Consider the following 17,687-nt stretch of genomic DNA (forward strand, 5'->3'; position numbering starts at 1 on the left):
GCTGCTCAGAGAAAGACAGTAGATCTGATTCCTTGCAGCCTTATCCCTCGTGAGCATGGCAATCCTGCACTAATTTTGTATGGCTGTAATTAACTATACAAGGTATGAACAGAAAGGTATCTATACCTGTAATCCACACAGAAAAAAAGGTCAGAATTATATCTTTACCAAAAGAAAGCAAAAGAAAACACAAGCTCAGTGAGCATCTAAGTAGAGCCTTACGTAGCGTAAATAGTGAAGTGAAAGAATTCACAATAGTCATAATGTCAGCATTCAGCAGATTAACTATATTCTCTTTCATTGCTCATACCATGACAAAACACCTCTGTTACAGACATGTGATTCAGCTATTAAATTGATAACTATCAATGGCTATCAGTTGATAACAAAGCAGGATTTAATAACTTTGCTCTGTGATTTACATTTTATTTTTTTTAAGCACACTGTAGTGCTGCGTTTGTCTGACCTGAGAAATTACATTGTCCTACAGCATGTGTTAATTAACATGCCCTTAAAACTCAGGACCACATTTTCCAGTCTGCTGAGATCATAATGTGTTCATTGTGCAAAGTCATTTTAACTAACTGAAATTTGCAAAAGGTAATTCCTTCTTTGAGGGGGGGAATATTGGTTGATATAGAGTTGGTAAGGAGGGTTTTCTGCATTGCTGGAGCAAGGAGGCAGTGTATTTAAGACGTAGCAGAGGCAAATTCTTCTGTACTCAGTCCCTTGCTGGTGAAAAGAAGCTTAAGACAACAGCATAGCTAGAATTACCCCTGCTCTAACATACTGGGAGGTTGGGATGCATCAAAAGTGATTCTCTGCAGATACTCCTTCCTGCTACATCCTGGCACATTTTGACTGCTATGAAGAAATGGAGCTTCACTGGAGCTGAAGATCTTCATTTTTCAAAGCCAGCAAGATTTCAGACCAAAATTTGGTTTGCGTAGATCGGTGAATCATATTTAGCACCTTGTTAGTTATAATATAGCTCTGCTATTTTCCCAGAATATATAAATGCATACACTCGAGAGTCTCAGCAAAAGAGAGGAATATCACAGCCAATTAAGTTACCATATATACTTTTAAGTTGTTGTATAAAGCTGGTTGTATTTCTTTACCAGGAAGAAGCTTCTCTCCAAAGACGTTTTTCTGCAGCACGTCAGGCTCTGTCAGGGAAGGCACCTAGTGCATATGTCCAGCTGTTTCAAAGGTAATGTAGAGTGGTTTCAGCCAAGTCCTCTGCAACAAAGTGAAAAATGCCTGTTTAAGATTTCTTCTCCACTGCTCTTAAGGATGAATGATTAGAAACTGTCAGGGATTGCAAATCTCGTAGACAACTCTCCTTTCTATCACTTTTAAATCTAGCCCTACAAATATATCACACACCGCCTGTCTTTTGACTTGGGAGTGCAGCAGTCCTGAAATGTATACCGAAAATGTATGAGGCAGAGCCATCCACAAGTAACTTGTCGAAAACTATGCAATTATTATATGTGTCTTCTCTGAGAGAGCAGAAAAGGATCATTTTTCTGGCAGCTCAAAGTCTCCGATATGTTTTTTAGCGCTACTAGTAATTAGTGTTGGAAAGTCACAGCCGTGCTCAGTGCAAGGTTGTTTGCTGCAGTACATCTTCTGTGGATATTTCTGTTTAAAGTAGAATTTTTGAAAGCTGATTCCACTTCCTAATTTTATTTTTTTATTTTTTAAATTTTTTTTTTTTTAGAAAATGGATCCTATCTTGACTATCTCTCTTCCTTCTTCTTCCTCGTAGTCACAGCCCTGCAAAAATGGTGTTAAAAGTCTATGAATCTCAATGTACCTTCTTTGATTGATCTTTTGTGGCACTCCTGCCTTCCCCTGGTGTAAATCTTCCTAATCTGAATTCTTCTTTGCTTGCTTTTCCTACCTGCCATGAAAAGGCTCACAGTGTTGACATTTAAAGTATCACATAGGCCTCTAAATCAGCAATCATCAGAAGGAATAGAAAAGTTCACACCTTTCAGCTCATTTCAGACCTGTACAAATGCAGTCACCAATTGTACATACCAGATGCATTGATGAAAATCATTCCAATGACAAAGTCTGGAGATTGACTATTTAAAACAATAAAAGAAAGAAGGAAAAAAATACCCTACTGAATTAAACTGTCCCTAGAAAACCAGTGGCAGAAGCTTACGGGCAGAGGTGCATAATTATGATGCGTTTTCCAACTCATTACTTAGATAAAAGTTTTTTTAAGTAGCTGATTCATTCATTTTAAATTATGTTGAAATGAGAAGAAAAATGGAAATCAATGTTTTCTTTTGCTAGATGTTTTGGGTTTGATTTAGTGTTGCAGTGTTAACTGTTCATCTGAGTCTGCCTTAGTTTGTTGCTCTTTGCTCCCTTTATTCCACCATATTCATTCGCTGGAAGCTGATTTTGGAGTTAAGTATCAGACTGCTTTGGCAGAGCTGTCAGGCAGGTGAGAGAAAATCCTGTCACCCCCAATCAGCATTTGCAATTACCAGGCCTCAAGGGATAGATGCGCTCAGCAGAATTGGAGGCAAGAGTAGACAACACCCCATTCCATGCAAGAGGATAAGTCAAGAGGTGCCATAAATATGAATGCTATAAAATGGTTGAAATTCTGAGAGAGAATCTGAATCCTGGAATGTAGCTATTAGATAGCGGAGAACCCGGTAGGTCATGTAGTCCACTCCAGCAGCAAGTGTATGGTTGTTCCATTGAGCATGGTTTTTTATACAGAATCGAATCAAGTTTGAAACACCCATAAAAGAGGGGCTTTCACCTTGGAAAAGCTCACCTAGGGTTTGATGGATCTTTCTTTCAATATATAACTATGGACCTGGGTCATGAGTAGCTTAAAAGGTTATTGCATGTCATCTTAGCTGTGGTAACCGTCTCTGTGCACACTCTTAGCCTATAGGAAATGTAAGGTGATGTGGCTTTCTTTAGCTTTTATCAAGGGCTAAGCAAGGAATTTGTACACAGATTGTGCGACTGAGATGACACAAGGTAATTCATTATGTCATTATTCGTAGTAATATTAGCAGCAGCATCCAAATAATTTTGGGGTAGTTCGACTGTTATCTTGTTTTATACCTTACCTTACTTAAACTATATATATTTTAATGTCTTTTCATCTTTCTCTGTAAGTCTATGCTTAGTAAATTCAGTAGGGTTACTATAAAATCTCTCTGATTTGTTAATTAACTCCCAAAATTGATCAGTCCAGAGTATTTCAAGTGTCCCTACAACAAGTGCTGGCAAAGAAGACACTATAGTTGCATCTAAGGCACCATGATTCATTGTCTCTGCCTATGCTGCTCAAAAATTACAGTGATCTTTTCGTGCAACCATTATTGCATTAGATATCCAGGTTTGACATCTCATCTCATTGTTATGTCTACATCCATCTTGGCTTTAGTGCTTCCCAGATTTCTCTCTCCTATGGAATATCCATGTTTTAAGTTATTTTCTTTCAAGCTGTATTTTATTTGGAGGCTTTTATTTCTCTTTTTACTTGGCTACATTATTAGGATAGGTCATGGCTGTTTAAAATCCAGTTTTAAAAAACTCTTGTCTATTCTTGCTTTAATCTTATCAGCTTTGTTCTGATGAATTTTTATTTAGAACATGATACACCTTTTCTTTATTTTCATTGTCAGCAGCAGTGCATAAATGTACTTTGTCCAGCTAATCAGTCTGCTGTTCATGTAAAAATATGATTTCTTTCACTGGTAACACATCCGGCCTTATACAGGGTTTCAGCTGATGAATCTTGATGTAGTAAGCTTGCTGCCATATCACTCCTCACTGGGGAATACTGCTCCTCTAGAGGAGCGAAGAGAAAAGAATATGCACCCCTGCTTCAGTTACTCCAATATAAAGCCTCATTTTTACCCTGAACTTCCAGTGGAGTTTGAATTGACTGAAGGTATGGACTTGTGACTGGGAGAAGCAAGCATGCATTTTATTCTGTCTGTTCTGCCCCTGGGGAGATGACATCTTGGAGCAAAGTGGGGCAGATAGATAGAGAGAAGGAAGTTCATTAAAGCGGATTAATTTCAAATTGTATTGGGAACTACAAGAGGAAGGTCCATGCTTGCCATGCTGGATGGAGTTAGTATAGAATGAAACTTTGTTCTGAGGGTATTGCAGGTAACCTGAAGCCAAATAAGTCAAGTACTTTAAAAAGTAGGTGATTATAATTTAAAAAGAACAAATTTGTGAAATAGGCAGGTAATTGATTATGTATATTTTTAGCACATAGAAATACCAGTATGATTAGCTAGAAGTTTCTACAATGTCTTGCTTGAATTGAAGATTTTTTTTAGCTGTTGGACTAGATTTTAATTGTATAAACTATGAGAGTAGCTCCATTAAAGCAGTGTTTTATTTGAGGATTTGTATCCTGACTTCTGTGGTTGAAAAGGGCTATCAGTGCAAAGTAGACTTTTTTGTGTCCAGACATTTTTTGTCATGCAACGAGGAAGAATTCAGTAATTTTAGTATTATTTCTTCAGTGGCAGTGCTAGCTCATACACGCCTGCCCCTTCCTTTTCTTCCACTGCCCACTCTTTGCTGCCACCGGCTCCAATGTCATACAGCTTAGTGATGAATTGGATAAAGGTACAGATCAGGTTTTGCCAAACAAAAGGTGGTTTTTTCAGCCAGATCAATTTCCCTCACTCTCTGAAGAACCACTTGTGCTGGCATCGTGCTAAGAGAGGGCTGGGAGTGCAAATAGGTGGCTGTGGACCAGCAATGGTAGAGGGCAGAGGCAGCTCAGCTTGCTTTTGAGCAGCGCTGCTGCGGAGAATGAGAACCCTACTTCAGTTAGGAGTGAATCTAAATTCCATGAAATATATGAAACTGATGCCAAAAATAATATACGTTAAAAAGTTCCTAAGGTACTAGATGTTTTGACTTTCTTGTGTATCTGTAAATATTAAAAGATTCTTTAATGCTTAATCTCATCGTTACACATTTTAATCCAAACTGAAATATATTGCTCAATTTTCCTGAGTATGTGTTAGAAAGTTTTAAAAGTGGTGTCACACAAGAATCTAACCTATTTTATTTATTGCAACCCCACAGGCTTATCTACATAAATTTAGATTCTTAAATCCAAATTACTGAAAACCTGGCCTCTTTATTTTTTGCCTGTGGCTGTGTGCAGATGTAATTAAAGTCATTTTGATGTCTCATTGCCTAATATAATGTATGGGCAACGTTCGGTGGTTTGCTCTGAATAATTTCACTAGTTGTCTGTGTGTTTGAGGGTAATAAATAAGGGGTTGGGTTGAAGTCTCATTCAGATCAGGCCTTTAGCTAATGATTAACTTCTTGATTTCGTCTAAATGTTGCTGAAAGAACTGGAGTAAGCAAGAGCAGGCATCACCGAGAGGAGAATTTATAACACGCAGTCTTGCTTTTCTGAGTTGGAAGAGATTTGTACACTTTACAGTTTCACTGGAGCTCCTTGCCAGAACTGGGAAGAGAGAAGTTCCACGGTCTACCTGTGGTTGAGACACTCTCTTCAGGTTGGATTTGCTTGCTGTGAGCATAAGATTTGCATGCATGTGGTTGCATGCGTGCCTTGCAGACCCTCTTGTCTAGTCAACCTCTGACTTCAATGTGATTTTGCTTTTCAGTTTTATTTCTATGCCCCTCTTAATGACAAAACTAGGACATTGTTCTGAACTACATGGATATGCCTTTTCACAGGGTGCTGTTTAACTTCTCCAGCCTGTTTTCCTTTTTTTTTTTTTTTCCCTTGAGCTGAGGCATCCTGGTGCAATTTGAATTACATCAGGATGTGTGTAATTACACCAGGATGAGCCTAAACACCTATAATGACAGTACAAAACTTGAGAGGCAATGTAAAGAAGACGTTTAGTGCAGAGACAGAAGGTGAAAAAACATCCCTATAACACCTTTAAATATGCATATTTTTCTTAGCTGTCGGGCGTGTTAAGTTTATTTATCAACTGAGATGTAGCTTGTGAGAGTGGGTTGCGGGTTCTGAATCCAAATCTTTGCTCCTGGAAGTAGAGTTCATTTTCCTGTGGTGACCCAGTCCTTGGAGGGGTGGCCTTGAATCCTGTCTTCAGATTTCTGCTTCGACTCTTATAACCTCCATTGCCAGGCTGTGTATTTCTGTGCTATAAATTGAACAGAGTTCTTCGCTGAGAGATTTTCTTTTTTTTTTTTTTATTTCCATGATATGGATTTACAAGAAATGATTTCTGAGAGCTCTGGGGGCCATTAATGGAATCAGGCCCTTTCTCCTATGTAATTGATTCAGATTTTGATCTAAGCCAATAACGAACAAACACCATTACCAGCCAGTGGTTGCTTAAGAGTGAAACAATAACAGCTTGAGGCCTTACACCAGGGAAGCTTTATTTATAGATATTAATAACAAGAAGAAACTAAAGAAAGGGAAATTTAAAGATGAAGAATAGAAAAACCTTGCTTGAAATGCACAGTGTATTGGACTAGGGACTGATTTCTGAGGAGGAGTGGGGAAAGCCTCATCACTGAAGCACCAGAAGACCCACAGAGGGGAACAGTCCTGCTTTGGCAAGATGATGAGGCATGAAAAGACAGTTCGAGATTCCAGCCTCTCTGTTTCCTGTGGGAAAGTGGCAGTGGTATACTTGTTGCCTCAATGGCCTATGGGTGTGATTGAGGGCTTGATGAAGAACTTAACAGTTTGGGTTTTTTTTCCAAACTGTAGCAATAAGTCTTCAGAAAAGATATTAACCCTCCTTAAAAACCTAGCTTCTCCCATGGAGCAAGTATTCAGCAGTTGCTACTGCAGTTAAAAATGTTCTTGACAAGCTTCCTAGGGAAACTAGAAAATGGCACGCACAAAAGTTACATAGTTCATTGCCCTTAAAAATAAACAGATTCCTTCAGAGTTCAGTTGAGGTGTGTTGGTGGCATGGCTCTGGTACAGGGGGTAGTTGTATGGAATCTTCCAAGAGTTATAATTTTAAGTTCAGCATTTCATTAAGGACCTCTCATGTTTGGCAGTCTTCGGTGCCACATCTCTTTGGTTTTAGCTCTGTGGTTCAAGTCTATAAATAAAGTGGTGTCAATACTGCAGCTACCAGGAATACTTTTTTTTAGGTGTTATGCATGGCAGTGAAGATGAAACTTCTTAGCCTGTGAGTTAGTCACAAGGGGTGGGATTAATCTCACCCAATTTTGGGTGTCTTTAACAAAAATGTCTCTGTCTGAACAAGTTGCCCTACATTGCTCTGTCTCAGTGGAGAGCCATTCATCCAAGCTGCTTTAGATATCTACTTAAGCTTGAGTTTATTCATACTGTAGCTGTGACTGTTCCTCTCTATTGGCTATAAACAGAGCCTGGATTACTACCCCCAACTGCTTATTGCTGCTTCTCTCCCACTGGAGATAACGCTCCCCTCCATCTAAACAGGTCTTGTGAACTCACTAAGCACTAATTATGCTATCGCAGCATGTAACAAGCACTTTATTTTCTTTTTGTATCATTTTAGGGACCTGGCAGTCACTCCTGCACCAAGCAGCTCCCGTCAACAATTACTGGACCCAACAATACATGCTCCTCTGCTCTCAGATGGAAGGAATGTCACCCAAGACCAGAGCTTCCCCCTGACTAACCCAGAGAGCCGGTGAGTTCAGTTTCTGAGACAGCGGATCATCGCTGGGTGGAATGAAGGTTAATGCTGCAATGTGCAAGATTTAAAACCATTTCCCAAGCTAATGCAGTTGTCTCATCTGTTACATCAACAGCCTTATTAAACACGTGTCGCTGCAGCATAAAACAAAGTCTTGTCATTCATGGGAATGGTTTCATTTAGACACCATAATTCACATACACAGACAGGGAATTTCAAGAGCTTTCTATCAAGAGGATGTTTGAAGGGAAAAAGATGCTGAAAGAAACTTGGTCCAGGTGTAGAAAAACAGAACTTGAGTGATAAATATGTTTTTAAAACAAATTTACCAGATATTGCTATCAGAATTATTTCTCATTCTCTCTTTAGAGGATTACCATAGTTACTGTTCAGTACCATTTGGGAGCCTCTGGGTGATATCATGATCTTCAAATTCATATCTCATCCATGATAACAGCAGACCCCATCAGGATACTGAGCTCTGTAGTACCTTTACCTTCTCTTACTATCTCAGCCATTGCTGCTAGGCTTCATATCTTGTCCAGCATCTCTGCTCGTGAGTGATGAACATCCTCATTTATTTGTACCACAGCTAAACAGGCTCTGAGGTATGGGAGGGAGACAGCTCCTATCTCATTTAAAGCTTGTGGAGAGGTGAGGATAGAAGAAGATTTGAGGAGGCTACATATTCAGTGTCTTTTAGGCCTTCAGCTACGAAGCGGGCTATATTTTCCTGAATTGCTCTGCGGGTCGACATTGCCTCTTACAAGATGGCTGCGACTTACTCTAATGGTCCTGTTTCATAAGTACATCTGAGCTCTGGCTGCCGACAAGCCTGTCTGCTGCTGTGGCAAGTGGCATTGCGGCCTTTCTATGCAGTATCCTGGATAAGCTTTTTTTTTCCCCTCTTCTGGCCATCTGTTGTAATCTCATGCCCAGATTGGATACACAGAAGCAGCCGGATGCCACACAGCATGACCTAGTGAAGCATAACACGCCAGATCCCCCATCCACACTAGGAAATAGGTGTGTGCTTGTAGAGCAGAGCGTGCTCTGCTCACTCTTCAGAACCTACCACAAAGCTGCAAACTTCCAGTGAGCTGATGTCTATGCCATATGGCTGTTGGTAAACCTGAATTTGATCGTGGGTTCAATCTCATGTCTGATATCTTGTTCTCATTCCATACAAACCAAGGTACCTTTCCTGCTGTATTTAAACATACCATACCATGTATTTTTCACCTATGTTTTCACATCTTTTAAAAATCACTGTTAAATAACCTCCTAAACACACATTAGGCAGCTTTTCACGTTAAGTCAGACCGATGAGAAACGCTGAGCATCTTTATAAGATTTCAACCCATTTACTTTATTCCTCATCTGTTAAGCAGAATCCTTAGCTAAACTTGCTGTTGGAAAAAATCTCAGTGTTCCTTTTATATCCTAGAGAGACTGCCAGTTCCCTCTATGTGATGTACTACCTGCCACTGTAATTACAAGTAGTTAATTAGCAAGCTGTAAAAAGGTTGAAACCGTAGGCCTCTGCAGATTCATTTGTCCTGAGTATTTGTGCCACGGTGGAGTGTGCTGAAGGGGAACGGAGTAAGTCTGTGAGAGAAACTGAGTGCGTAATAGGTTGCAGAGGGATTATGCATCATCTGTCCTTACCAGTGAGAGGCAAGACCTATAACTCAAATGAGTGTGAAGCTATGATGAGTTGTAAAGGTCTTACCCTTCGCATATGGGAATAAATATGTCTTTCCACTCCACCACATTTTGGTGTTTTGACTTTAGCAGTGTTTTCATTTAGCACTGTTAATAACACAGTGGAAAAACAACTGTGAGGAAAGAAAAAGCAAACTGCTAATCTGATTCATTTTCTGTGCATGCATCATGGCCTGCAGCAAAATTGTATAGAGTCATGTTGTCAAATCCTTTTGCAAGGGAAATATGGAAAGTTTGGAAGAAATTTGCTTATAGGCGTGATTGATGGAAATGCTGTTGTGTAGACGCATTTGAAATATTGGTGAGAAAAATCCCACATTTCTGAAGTATTGTAGTACAGCCTGTAGTGATTTTGTTTGAATATTGAGGTGGTTTAATATTTTCTTTTTCCTTCTCTCCAATTTTATGCTTTCAACATTTGGAATGGAAGAAAGAGTAAACTCAAAAAAGCCATCAAGAGGTAAGAGCATGAATGTATTGACCTCCAGGCACAGCCAATGAAGGAAATAGTGTTTTCCAAGATCAGGGACTGTGGATTAGTCTGGTATCTCACTGGTCAACGCTGTGTCCAGGTCCCAATTTTTTTGCATTATTGCTCAATTCTGGCAGTTTTTATTTAAGCTTGAGCTGTGGTGGAAACGGCATCATTATTCTTCAGGTCACTAACACTTGTTGAATTCAAGTCCTGCAGTTGTTCTGTTACTTCTGCTCTACCAGTGAAATAGATGATCCTGATTGCATTTACTCAAGAGTGAAAATGAAAAGTTTTGTTTGGTCGTCTGCCCACTGATCCGCAGTTTTCAGCAGGACAGTTTCTAATTACATCCATGCCTTCTTTTCATTGCTAAGACCATAGCTATGGTCTTCTCCTTGGAAGTAGCCTATGATGACCTAGTCTTTCCCGATTTCACAAAAGAAAACACCATGCCAGTTTCCAGGGATTTTTGAAGTCCTCTGCTGGAGGCTGAACTCTCCCACACATGAAAAAGTGTGGATTTTTTTTGCCTGATGTTCCATTTGTTTTCACTCATAGGCTTAAACAATTTATCATTGCCTTTGGTGAGTAGCAGTCCTTTAGGGCAATATATCTTACAACTGTACTTTAAAGGACTGCTACTTGCCACAGGCAATGATAAACTCTTTAGGTCCCTGTCTGCTGTATTTCGTTACTTACTTTTACCAATAGAGGTGTTTGTAAGGATATTGAAACGATCTGGTTACAGCATAACAAGGAGAGGAGAAGAGAGGAGGAGCAAAATATCGTGAGCTGGAGAGTAGAAACTTAACTTCTTAATCTGTTACTATACCTTCATTATCTGCAAGTTTGAGGGTGGAGTAAGAACCTCACCTACCATTGACCAGTGCATTTAACAAGGAACTGTCTCAAATATTTAATTGCACGTCCCCACTCCTGCCAAACACAATCAAATTTAAAATATCCATCGATTGAAATACTGTGACATCATGTGCAATAATATATGTTATGGTTTGGCAGTCCAGTGCAACCATAATCTAAACAGAATCTATAGCAGTCCAGTGCTTTACTCCTCAACTCATTACTAACATATTTTGTATTTAATGCACACAGAATCCATTTATCTCATTACTCCATGGGGTTATACTAGGGGGTTTTAAGCTTCCTATTTTTACTTTGTTTTCCATTTAGCTGACTGGGAAATTTTACTAGAGGGAAAACTTTAAAGTCAGGATACGTGCCTGCTTCACCTATAATAGTTCTCTTTCCTGTGCTGAGGCTGTCAGGGAAGGACTAAAGATAGGTTATCCAAACTCATTTACAGGTCACCTGGCAAAAGCACAAAAGAGAGGTACGTTCTCAGCTCCTCTGCCCCACCCCTCCCAAATACCTTGGACATCTAGATGGCAGAGACCTCACAAGCTCTAGTTTTCCCATTTATTTTTAATGTTATTCTCATTGAGTAGTTTTACAAGAAACCTTAATTTAATTAAATGTTTCCTATGACACTTGTACTAGAAAAGCCTGGGTACCTTCCTTCCCTTTACACCCTGCCAAGTGGTATGTAAATCATTTCCCATAGTTTACCTTGTCTTCTGCCCTTTAAGAAAGGGACAGCTGGGGAGAAAGGCAATGAAGATTTTTGTTGAACACCTTAGAATGCTGGATTTTAACGTAGTGCGTTCATGTAGTTGTCGCTAGAGATCCACAGGGGGTTAATTCTAACTGTATGATATCTATTTTTAGCCTTTATTTGTAGGTGAATGTGTGAATATGTTCTCTGAAGCAAAAGCAGAAGTAGTCAGCCTTTTAGAAATTGGAATAGATGTTGTTGAAGAGTCCAACCTGCTGTTTATACTAAGCCTGGAATTACTACTCCTAGTAATTTCTTATCCCCACCACAGTTATGTCTGATGCATATTACAGGCAGGCAAAATGAGATTACGAGCAGGGTTAAGCACTTGGCTAGAGCATTCAGTGTTTGATGAGCATCCTTGGATGCAGTGGACCTCAGAGGAAGACACAAGCACTCCGTACATTACAGGATATAATATTCCTTTACCTTGAAGGCAATGGCAAAATCTCATGGACTTCCACAGTACATCTAGTGACAAGATAATTACCTGTTTCTTATGGGAGTGCTACACTGTTTTATCTCATTATTCGTGATCCCTTCTTCTTATTGTATGGATTTATTAAAATACCACTGAAATACTTACTTTCTTTTCCCCAGAACACTGTAATCACGGTATTCTCACAAGCTAAAATGCTCCTTGCAAGAATGACAGGATGAAATTCTTTTGGCCTGCGCCATGGATAAGGTCAGGGCGGATAATCTTTGAACTTCCTCCCAGATTCATCAATCTATGAATTGGTTTCTCTCACCTGGACCAGAACTGTCCTTTCTGTATGAAGAGAGACATTACGAAATGTCTTAAGCATTGCTCCAGAAATACATTTTTGCATTAAATAGGCAGTTATTGATCTCTCCATATCAATCAAGGCCTTCCTTACTTTTTTGAAATAAATTGATAGTATATAAATAGAAATGGGACGCCTTTATCAGAACAAGCTACAACATGGTCGTTATCATTGTCAGGGTCTCAGACCACTCAGGCTTTGGCTTTGACTAGATTTTCTGCAAGAGACGTAACAGGTCAGAGGTGCCTTGGGTACTACTTACTAGTAAATGGCTGCTCATGGTCTGTGTTGTCACTGGGGTACCACAGAAACACTTCTTTCCAAGGCAATTCCTTTTTTCTTTTACTCACCAAGAGAGAACATTCTCTGCAGTGCTGAACCACACATTTGGAAACAAGGAGCTCTGAGTTCTGATCTCAGATCTGAAGCTGATGCACTGTGTGGCATGAACCTCTTTATGGCACCTGTCTGTGTGATCGATTAATTAAATCAATAAATGAAAATTGAGAAAGGTAGTAGCTGTGTTTGTTAGCACTAGAAGTTTTGAGAGAATTGTAATGTGTGAAAAAGCTTTGTGTAACTGATAAGTACTGGGATTTATTTCTGACTTTTGACTGAGTTGTGTGACTACAACATCAGTAATATTGTCAGACCTGGTGCATATGCTTTTTTTATTGCTATTTTAAAGCATGAATCATTTCCCCCTCTCAGCTCCAGAGTATCTGGTCCTGCTAGCGGACGATTTCTAATCTCAGCTGGTGCACGTGCTGCTGAAGATCTGCCGGTTCGGACCCCTGTTCCCCACGCTCGTCTCACTGAAGAAGCCAAAGCTGAGCATCAAGATCCAAGAGGAGCTGAACACGGAGTGGATAGATTGAAAGGTTTGAACCATATTCCAAAGTAACAGTTTTGCTCAGGCTGTGTAGCTTACTGTAACGATAGGAGCTTTATTTGGGTGACAGGGCAGCTTCTTCATGCTTCTGGTAATGACACTCTTATAAGCGGCAATGTTACGATGTGGCAGAATCATCACAGTGTGAATGCAACATACTCAATACAGCAGCTTTCTCTCAATGAACTTTTGGAGAAATTAAAAATAGTGACTGCTTAGGCATAAAGTTACTCTTCCATATGTATGAGGTAGAGCAGTCACTAGACTACCTGAAGATACTACTCTTCCCCCACCCCCCAAAACACTGGGTTTTCAGCTGGAGATATGCTTTGTGGTAAATTTTGACTTTTCATTGAAATAAACGCCCCTTTAGTGCTTCTTCACTTATTTATAATTTCTGCAGAGACTGAACTCCCTAGTGACAATCTTCAGAGAAAATACAGCAAGTCCAAGACTGGTTCTTCTCATGTGCCTCAGCTCATCAACTGGCCAGGCTCCCACTCCAGACCTGTCCTACCTCCAATCCCATCTGGGCAGAAGAGGACCAACCCTTGATGGCCACTACTAGCCAAGTCTTTGTCATGATTACACGGAATCTTTCTGTCTAACAGGAGCACTGATTTTGATATATTTCTCTCCAACAAAGCAAAGTCTATCAAATATTATTTCTAAATCCATTTCTGATTAACTCTCCCAAAAAAGTTATTTATTTATAACTTTATTAAAAAGTAATTTCTGTGTTTCCCAAAGCTAGAAATTATTTCCCTAGGCACTCTCAGCTGGGAAATGGCATAGATATTTTCCTACCAGCCACATGACCATATCTTCCATTAATTTCTCTCTTTCCTCCCCCTCCTATATTACAGATCTAATTGAGGTGTGGAAGCATCAGGGCCTCTGATAATATTGTCTATATTGTAGGACTAGTGAATTATTTTGAAGAGGGATTTCGTGAAGTGTTCAGAGTTAAGTTGGGAGTGAAAACTAGTTCCATGTCTTTTTTTTTAATAAAATGTGTTTTTTTGAAGGGATGAGACATAATTCTTTGATTTGCAAGTGTATTTAAACAACCTAGGAAGGAGTCAACAGAAAAAATTAGCACAATTATTGAGAACTAGCTGAAGCTATAAGTAGTATGTGAAGATTTGTTTTTCTGTATGTGGAGCAGAGCTCTGACAAGTAAATAAAACTCTTGAGTGAATGTTTGTCCTGATTAATTTTCATTACCATCTACTTACAGAACAGATAGTGGGGCCCCTTTGCCCAAGCAGCTTCCCCCGAGGAGGGGCGTTTGATATTCATATTACAGTGTGGGTCCTCAGAGGTCTTTGCGTGCACAGAAGAAGACATGACTTGTTGCCACAGTGTGGAGTCATGTCCATGAAGAGCTCTGGTTTACCTCACCATGCATCTTCACAATGTGGCCGAGGGGTTTTGTTGATTAAATAGGATGAACTGAACGAAGCAACACAGCTCATCTAAGTAATGGATAGATTCAGATAGCCTGACCTTAAATTCCAGTGAAGCCTGTAAAACAACTCAGCTTTTTATTAAATAGTTTCCTTTCCATATTACAGCTGGCTGTATCCTCAAGCTGAAGAACAACAGCTCTTCCGAGGCACCAGTTTTTTATCGTTGATTTTGGCAGAACAAAAAGCAAGGCTGCTCCGTGGCCTGGGTTCAGAAGGAGTTCAGGCAACCGAAGCTGCAGTTTCAACCTTAGTGGGTTTTTTGCCGAGGCGGTTCACCGAGGTGGGTACCTGAGTGCCGCTGAATAACTACCTAACCTCCACAGTTTCTTCAGCAAATCCCACAGGGCTCTTCACGGCCGCTTTGCCTCTATAAATACCTTTGCCGAAGTTGGCCTGGCTGTTACAGCTGGATGCATGGTTGATTGACATGGACGCTGATGAGTGTATCAGGTTTTTTGGCTGTCGTACAGGTGATAGTAGTTTTGCCAGTGTCGTGGTTAGTGAATACGTACAAGGAACCTCATGGTTCACACGCAGCAGGGCCAGGGGTGATCACACCTCCTCGCTTAAACTGGGAAGGTAGTACAGTCAGTGCAGATAAATCAGTTTTCTCTTGGACACTAATGCAGAAACCCATGTTTGAGCCTCTGCTCTGCATTGCAGTGCATATATATATATATATATGCCTGGAAAATAAGGGCAGTGGGTGTTGGGTGACACCCCAGTCACATCAGTGTCTCTTGCCTTTTGCTTCATTCCTGCCCAGTTCTCCAAGCCAAGACCACTTCCACATTCAGCCCCAGCTCTCCACTCTTCCCTTGGAGCGATTACTCCCTTCTGTGTAAAACAGAACAAAACATGACAAGTTATCCCTGGATTGTGCTGAATTGCCTCTGCTTGAAGCATGCAATCCTGCAAAAGCCTTGTACATCTTAAGCGAGCGAGCACAGCGATTCAAACCACTCATATTTACAGGAACAGTCTTAAATGTTAAGCTCTCCAGTGCAGGAATTTTATCTCTATTTTGATTATGTAGAGCTGAGCATACAGGTGGAGTATAAATACGTTACTCTTATTTCCCAGTTGTAAAAAGAAATCATTTATTCTTCTGTGATCAGGGTATTGGTTAGCTTACTTGCACTTGTATCAGACAATAATGTTTGAAGAGAATCTCCTATTTTGCAATCAGTTCTTGGGCCCTGAGTTTTCAAATACTGCCAAATGTGGCACGTCCAGTGGGGTTACACACGCGGTCCAGGGGATAAGGACCTTGCATGGAAGTAGGACGTGGGATTTTAAAAATACCAAGGAGAAGCTGAATTTGCTGAAGTCAATTCAGCACAATATTCAGTTTCTTGCCTTCCCTCCCTAAGCTTTTACTGCCATACACTCTCGCTTGCTCCCTTCCCGCTCCCCAGCAGACCACAGATCGAATTGCTAACCCCATTTACGAGATTCCCCAAACCAACTGCATTATGCTGACCTACCCTTTGTCTACCGCACCCTGAAGCGTGGAACATCTGGCCGAGTTTGAAGGCAGAAGTGCCGTTGGATTGCCGATATGTAATATTTACATTTCATTTAGCAGATTGTGAAGCTTTGCAGTTTGTCGTTTTTAGTTTAGAGCGTTTATTTTTGGTTGAAAGTACAGAACTTGTAACTTGCTGCCTATATATTTATAGCCTGGCAGATAAAAGCAGGGCTGTTTCAGGGAACTCTGCTTTTATTGGCAGGAAGCGTGTTTGGATTACAGCAGAGTAACACCTTAAGTTAGTCATAGTCAAACAAGTCTCTGAGTCTTGAATTTTACAGAGGGGAGTATAACAAGCTGTTTAATTTCCCTTTTTTAAATTAAACATTCAACATTCAATAAAATCAGCAACTGCGGTTGCTGCCTTGTGAATGCAAATGGCTTTCCCAGCCGGAGGATGTAGCTGCGCACTTATCACACGTGCTGTGTCGTAGCCCTGTGTTACACATCGGTAAATCAAGGCAGAGAGAAATTCCAATGATTTGTGTTACCATCTCGTGAGTTTTTTTACAGGAATTGGGTCAGAACCCAGGAGTCCTGCGTCTCTGCTCGAATGCCGGGTCTTTGAGGTGAAGCTGAGAAGATTGTGCTTATGCACAAGTGTTTCGGGAAGTCAAGGGCAGCTGTTTTCTCCTGATTCCTCCCCCAGGCCAGTAGCAACGTGGTAGGAGTTACAACACAGATGCTGTAGGACAAAGAGCTGCTGAATTAAGGAGTGACGAGTTTGCTAGACATAAGGGGACGGTATTTTAATACAGACCTGTGCCTGAAGGAGAGGATATGAAGTTTGCTAGCTAAAAGTTTGATGCACAGCTCAGTGAAGACTTCCAGGGGCTGCAGAATAGGTCCACAAATAACTGCTCCTGCGAATCTGCTGAGCATGCAGAGTGCTGGAGGCCAAGATGCTCCACGGAGTGCATAGGCAGCCAGGGCAACCTGCTGCCCACTTGGTAGAAGATGAGAGCAGGAGATACGTGGCGGCTCGGATTCTCCAGTACCCGCTCCCCAAATTAGTAGCTGTATTTTGAAAAAATGGGTGCAAAACGGTTTGGTTTGGTACTCTGACCTTCATCTCCCTGCCTCCCTCCTCCACTAAACCCACTGATATGGGCCCTAAAAACCCTAGAAGCTAGAAACCACTGGTAGAGTCTTGGCTTGCTGGTGAGACCACTGCGAATCCAGCAGCTACACCTTTTTATTTTATTTTTTTAAGCATGTTCTGGAAACAGATGGGGAATAGTTTCCGGTATTGACTAAACGGCTGTTTATTTCTCTGCAGAGCATGCACATCCATTTCTAAAACTACCTTCCCGAACCACCATGTCATGTCCCAGCAGCGTCTGGCTGCCCGCTACCTCTGCCTGCTCCCTCGGGAGCTTGTCTAATTGAATATGCTGCATAATACGCTGCTAATTTGGCAGCTGTCAGAATGAATTATGATGTTTTTTAACAGTACCACGGTGGGGGTGAGGAGAGTTGCCGCTCGGTGTGA

The 17,687-nt window shown here is 40.7% G+C and overlaps 1 protein-coding gene across 1 annotated transcript in view; it reads left to right on the forward strand.

Annotated features, from left to right (window-relative positions):
* Nucleotides 1-13,747, forward strand: part of LRGUK (leucine rich repeats and guanylate kinase domain containing) — a 53,974-nt gene extending 40,227 nt beyond the window's left edge. The window contains exons 17-21 of the mRNA XM_050911291.1: nt 1,125-1,213; nt 7,539-7,673; nt 9,835-9,864; nt 13,012-13,181; nt 13,596-13,747. Of these exons, the coding sequence (XP_050767248.1) occupies nt 1,125-1,213; nt 7,539-7,673; nt 9,835-9,864; nt 13,012-13,181; nt 13,596-13,747 (576 nt within the window). The remainder of the gene's footprint in view (nt 1-1,124; nt 1,214-7,538; nt 7,674-9,834; nt 9,865-13,011; nt 13,182-13,595) is intronic.
* The last annotated feature ends 3,940 nt before the right edge of the window (nt 13,748-17,687 follow it).

Source organism: Gymnogyps californianus, chromosome 1, assembly GCF_018139145.2.
Source record: "Gymnogyps californianus isolate 813 chromosome 1, ASM1813914v2, whole genome shotgun sequence".
NCBI lineage: Eukaryota > Metazoa > Chordata > Aves > Accipitriformes > Cathartidae > Gymnogyps > Gymnogyps californianus.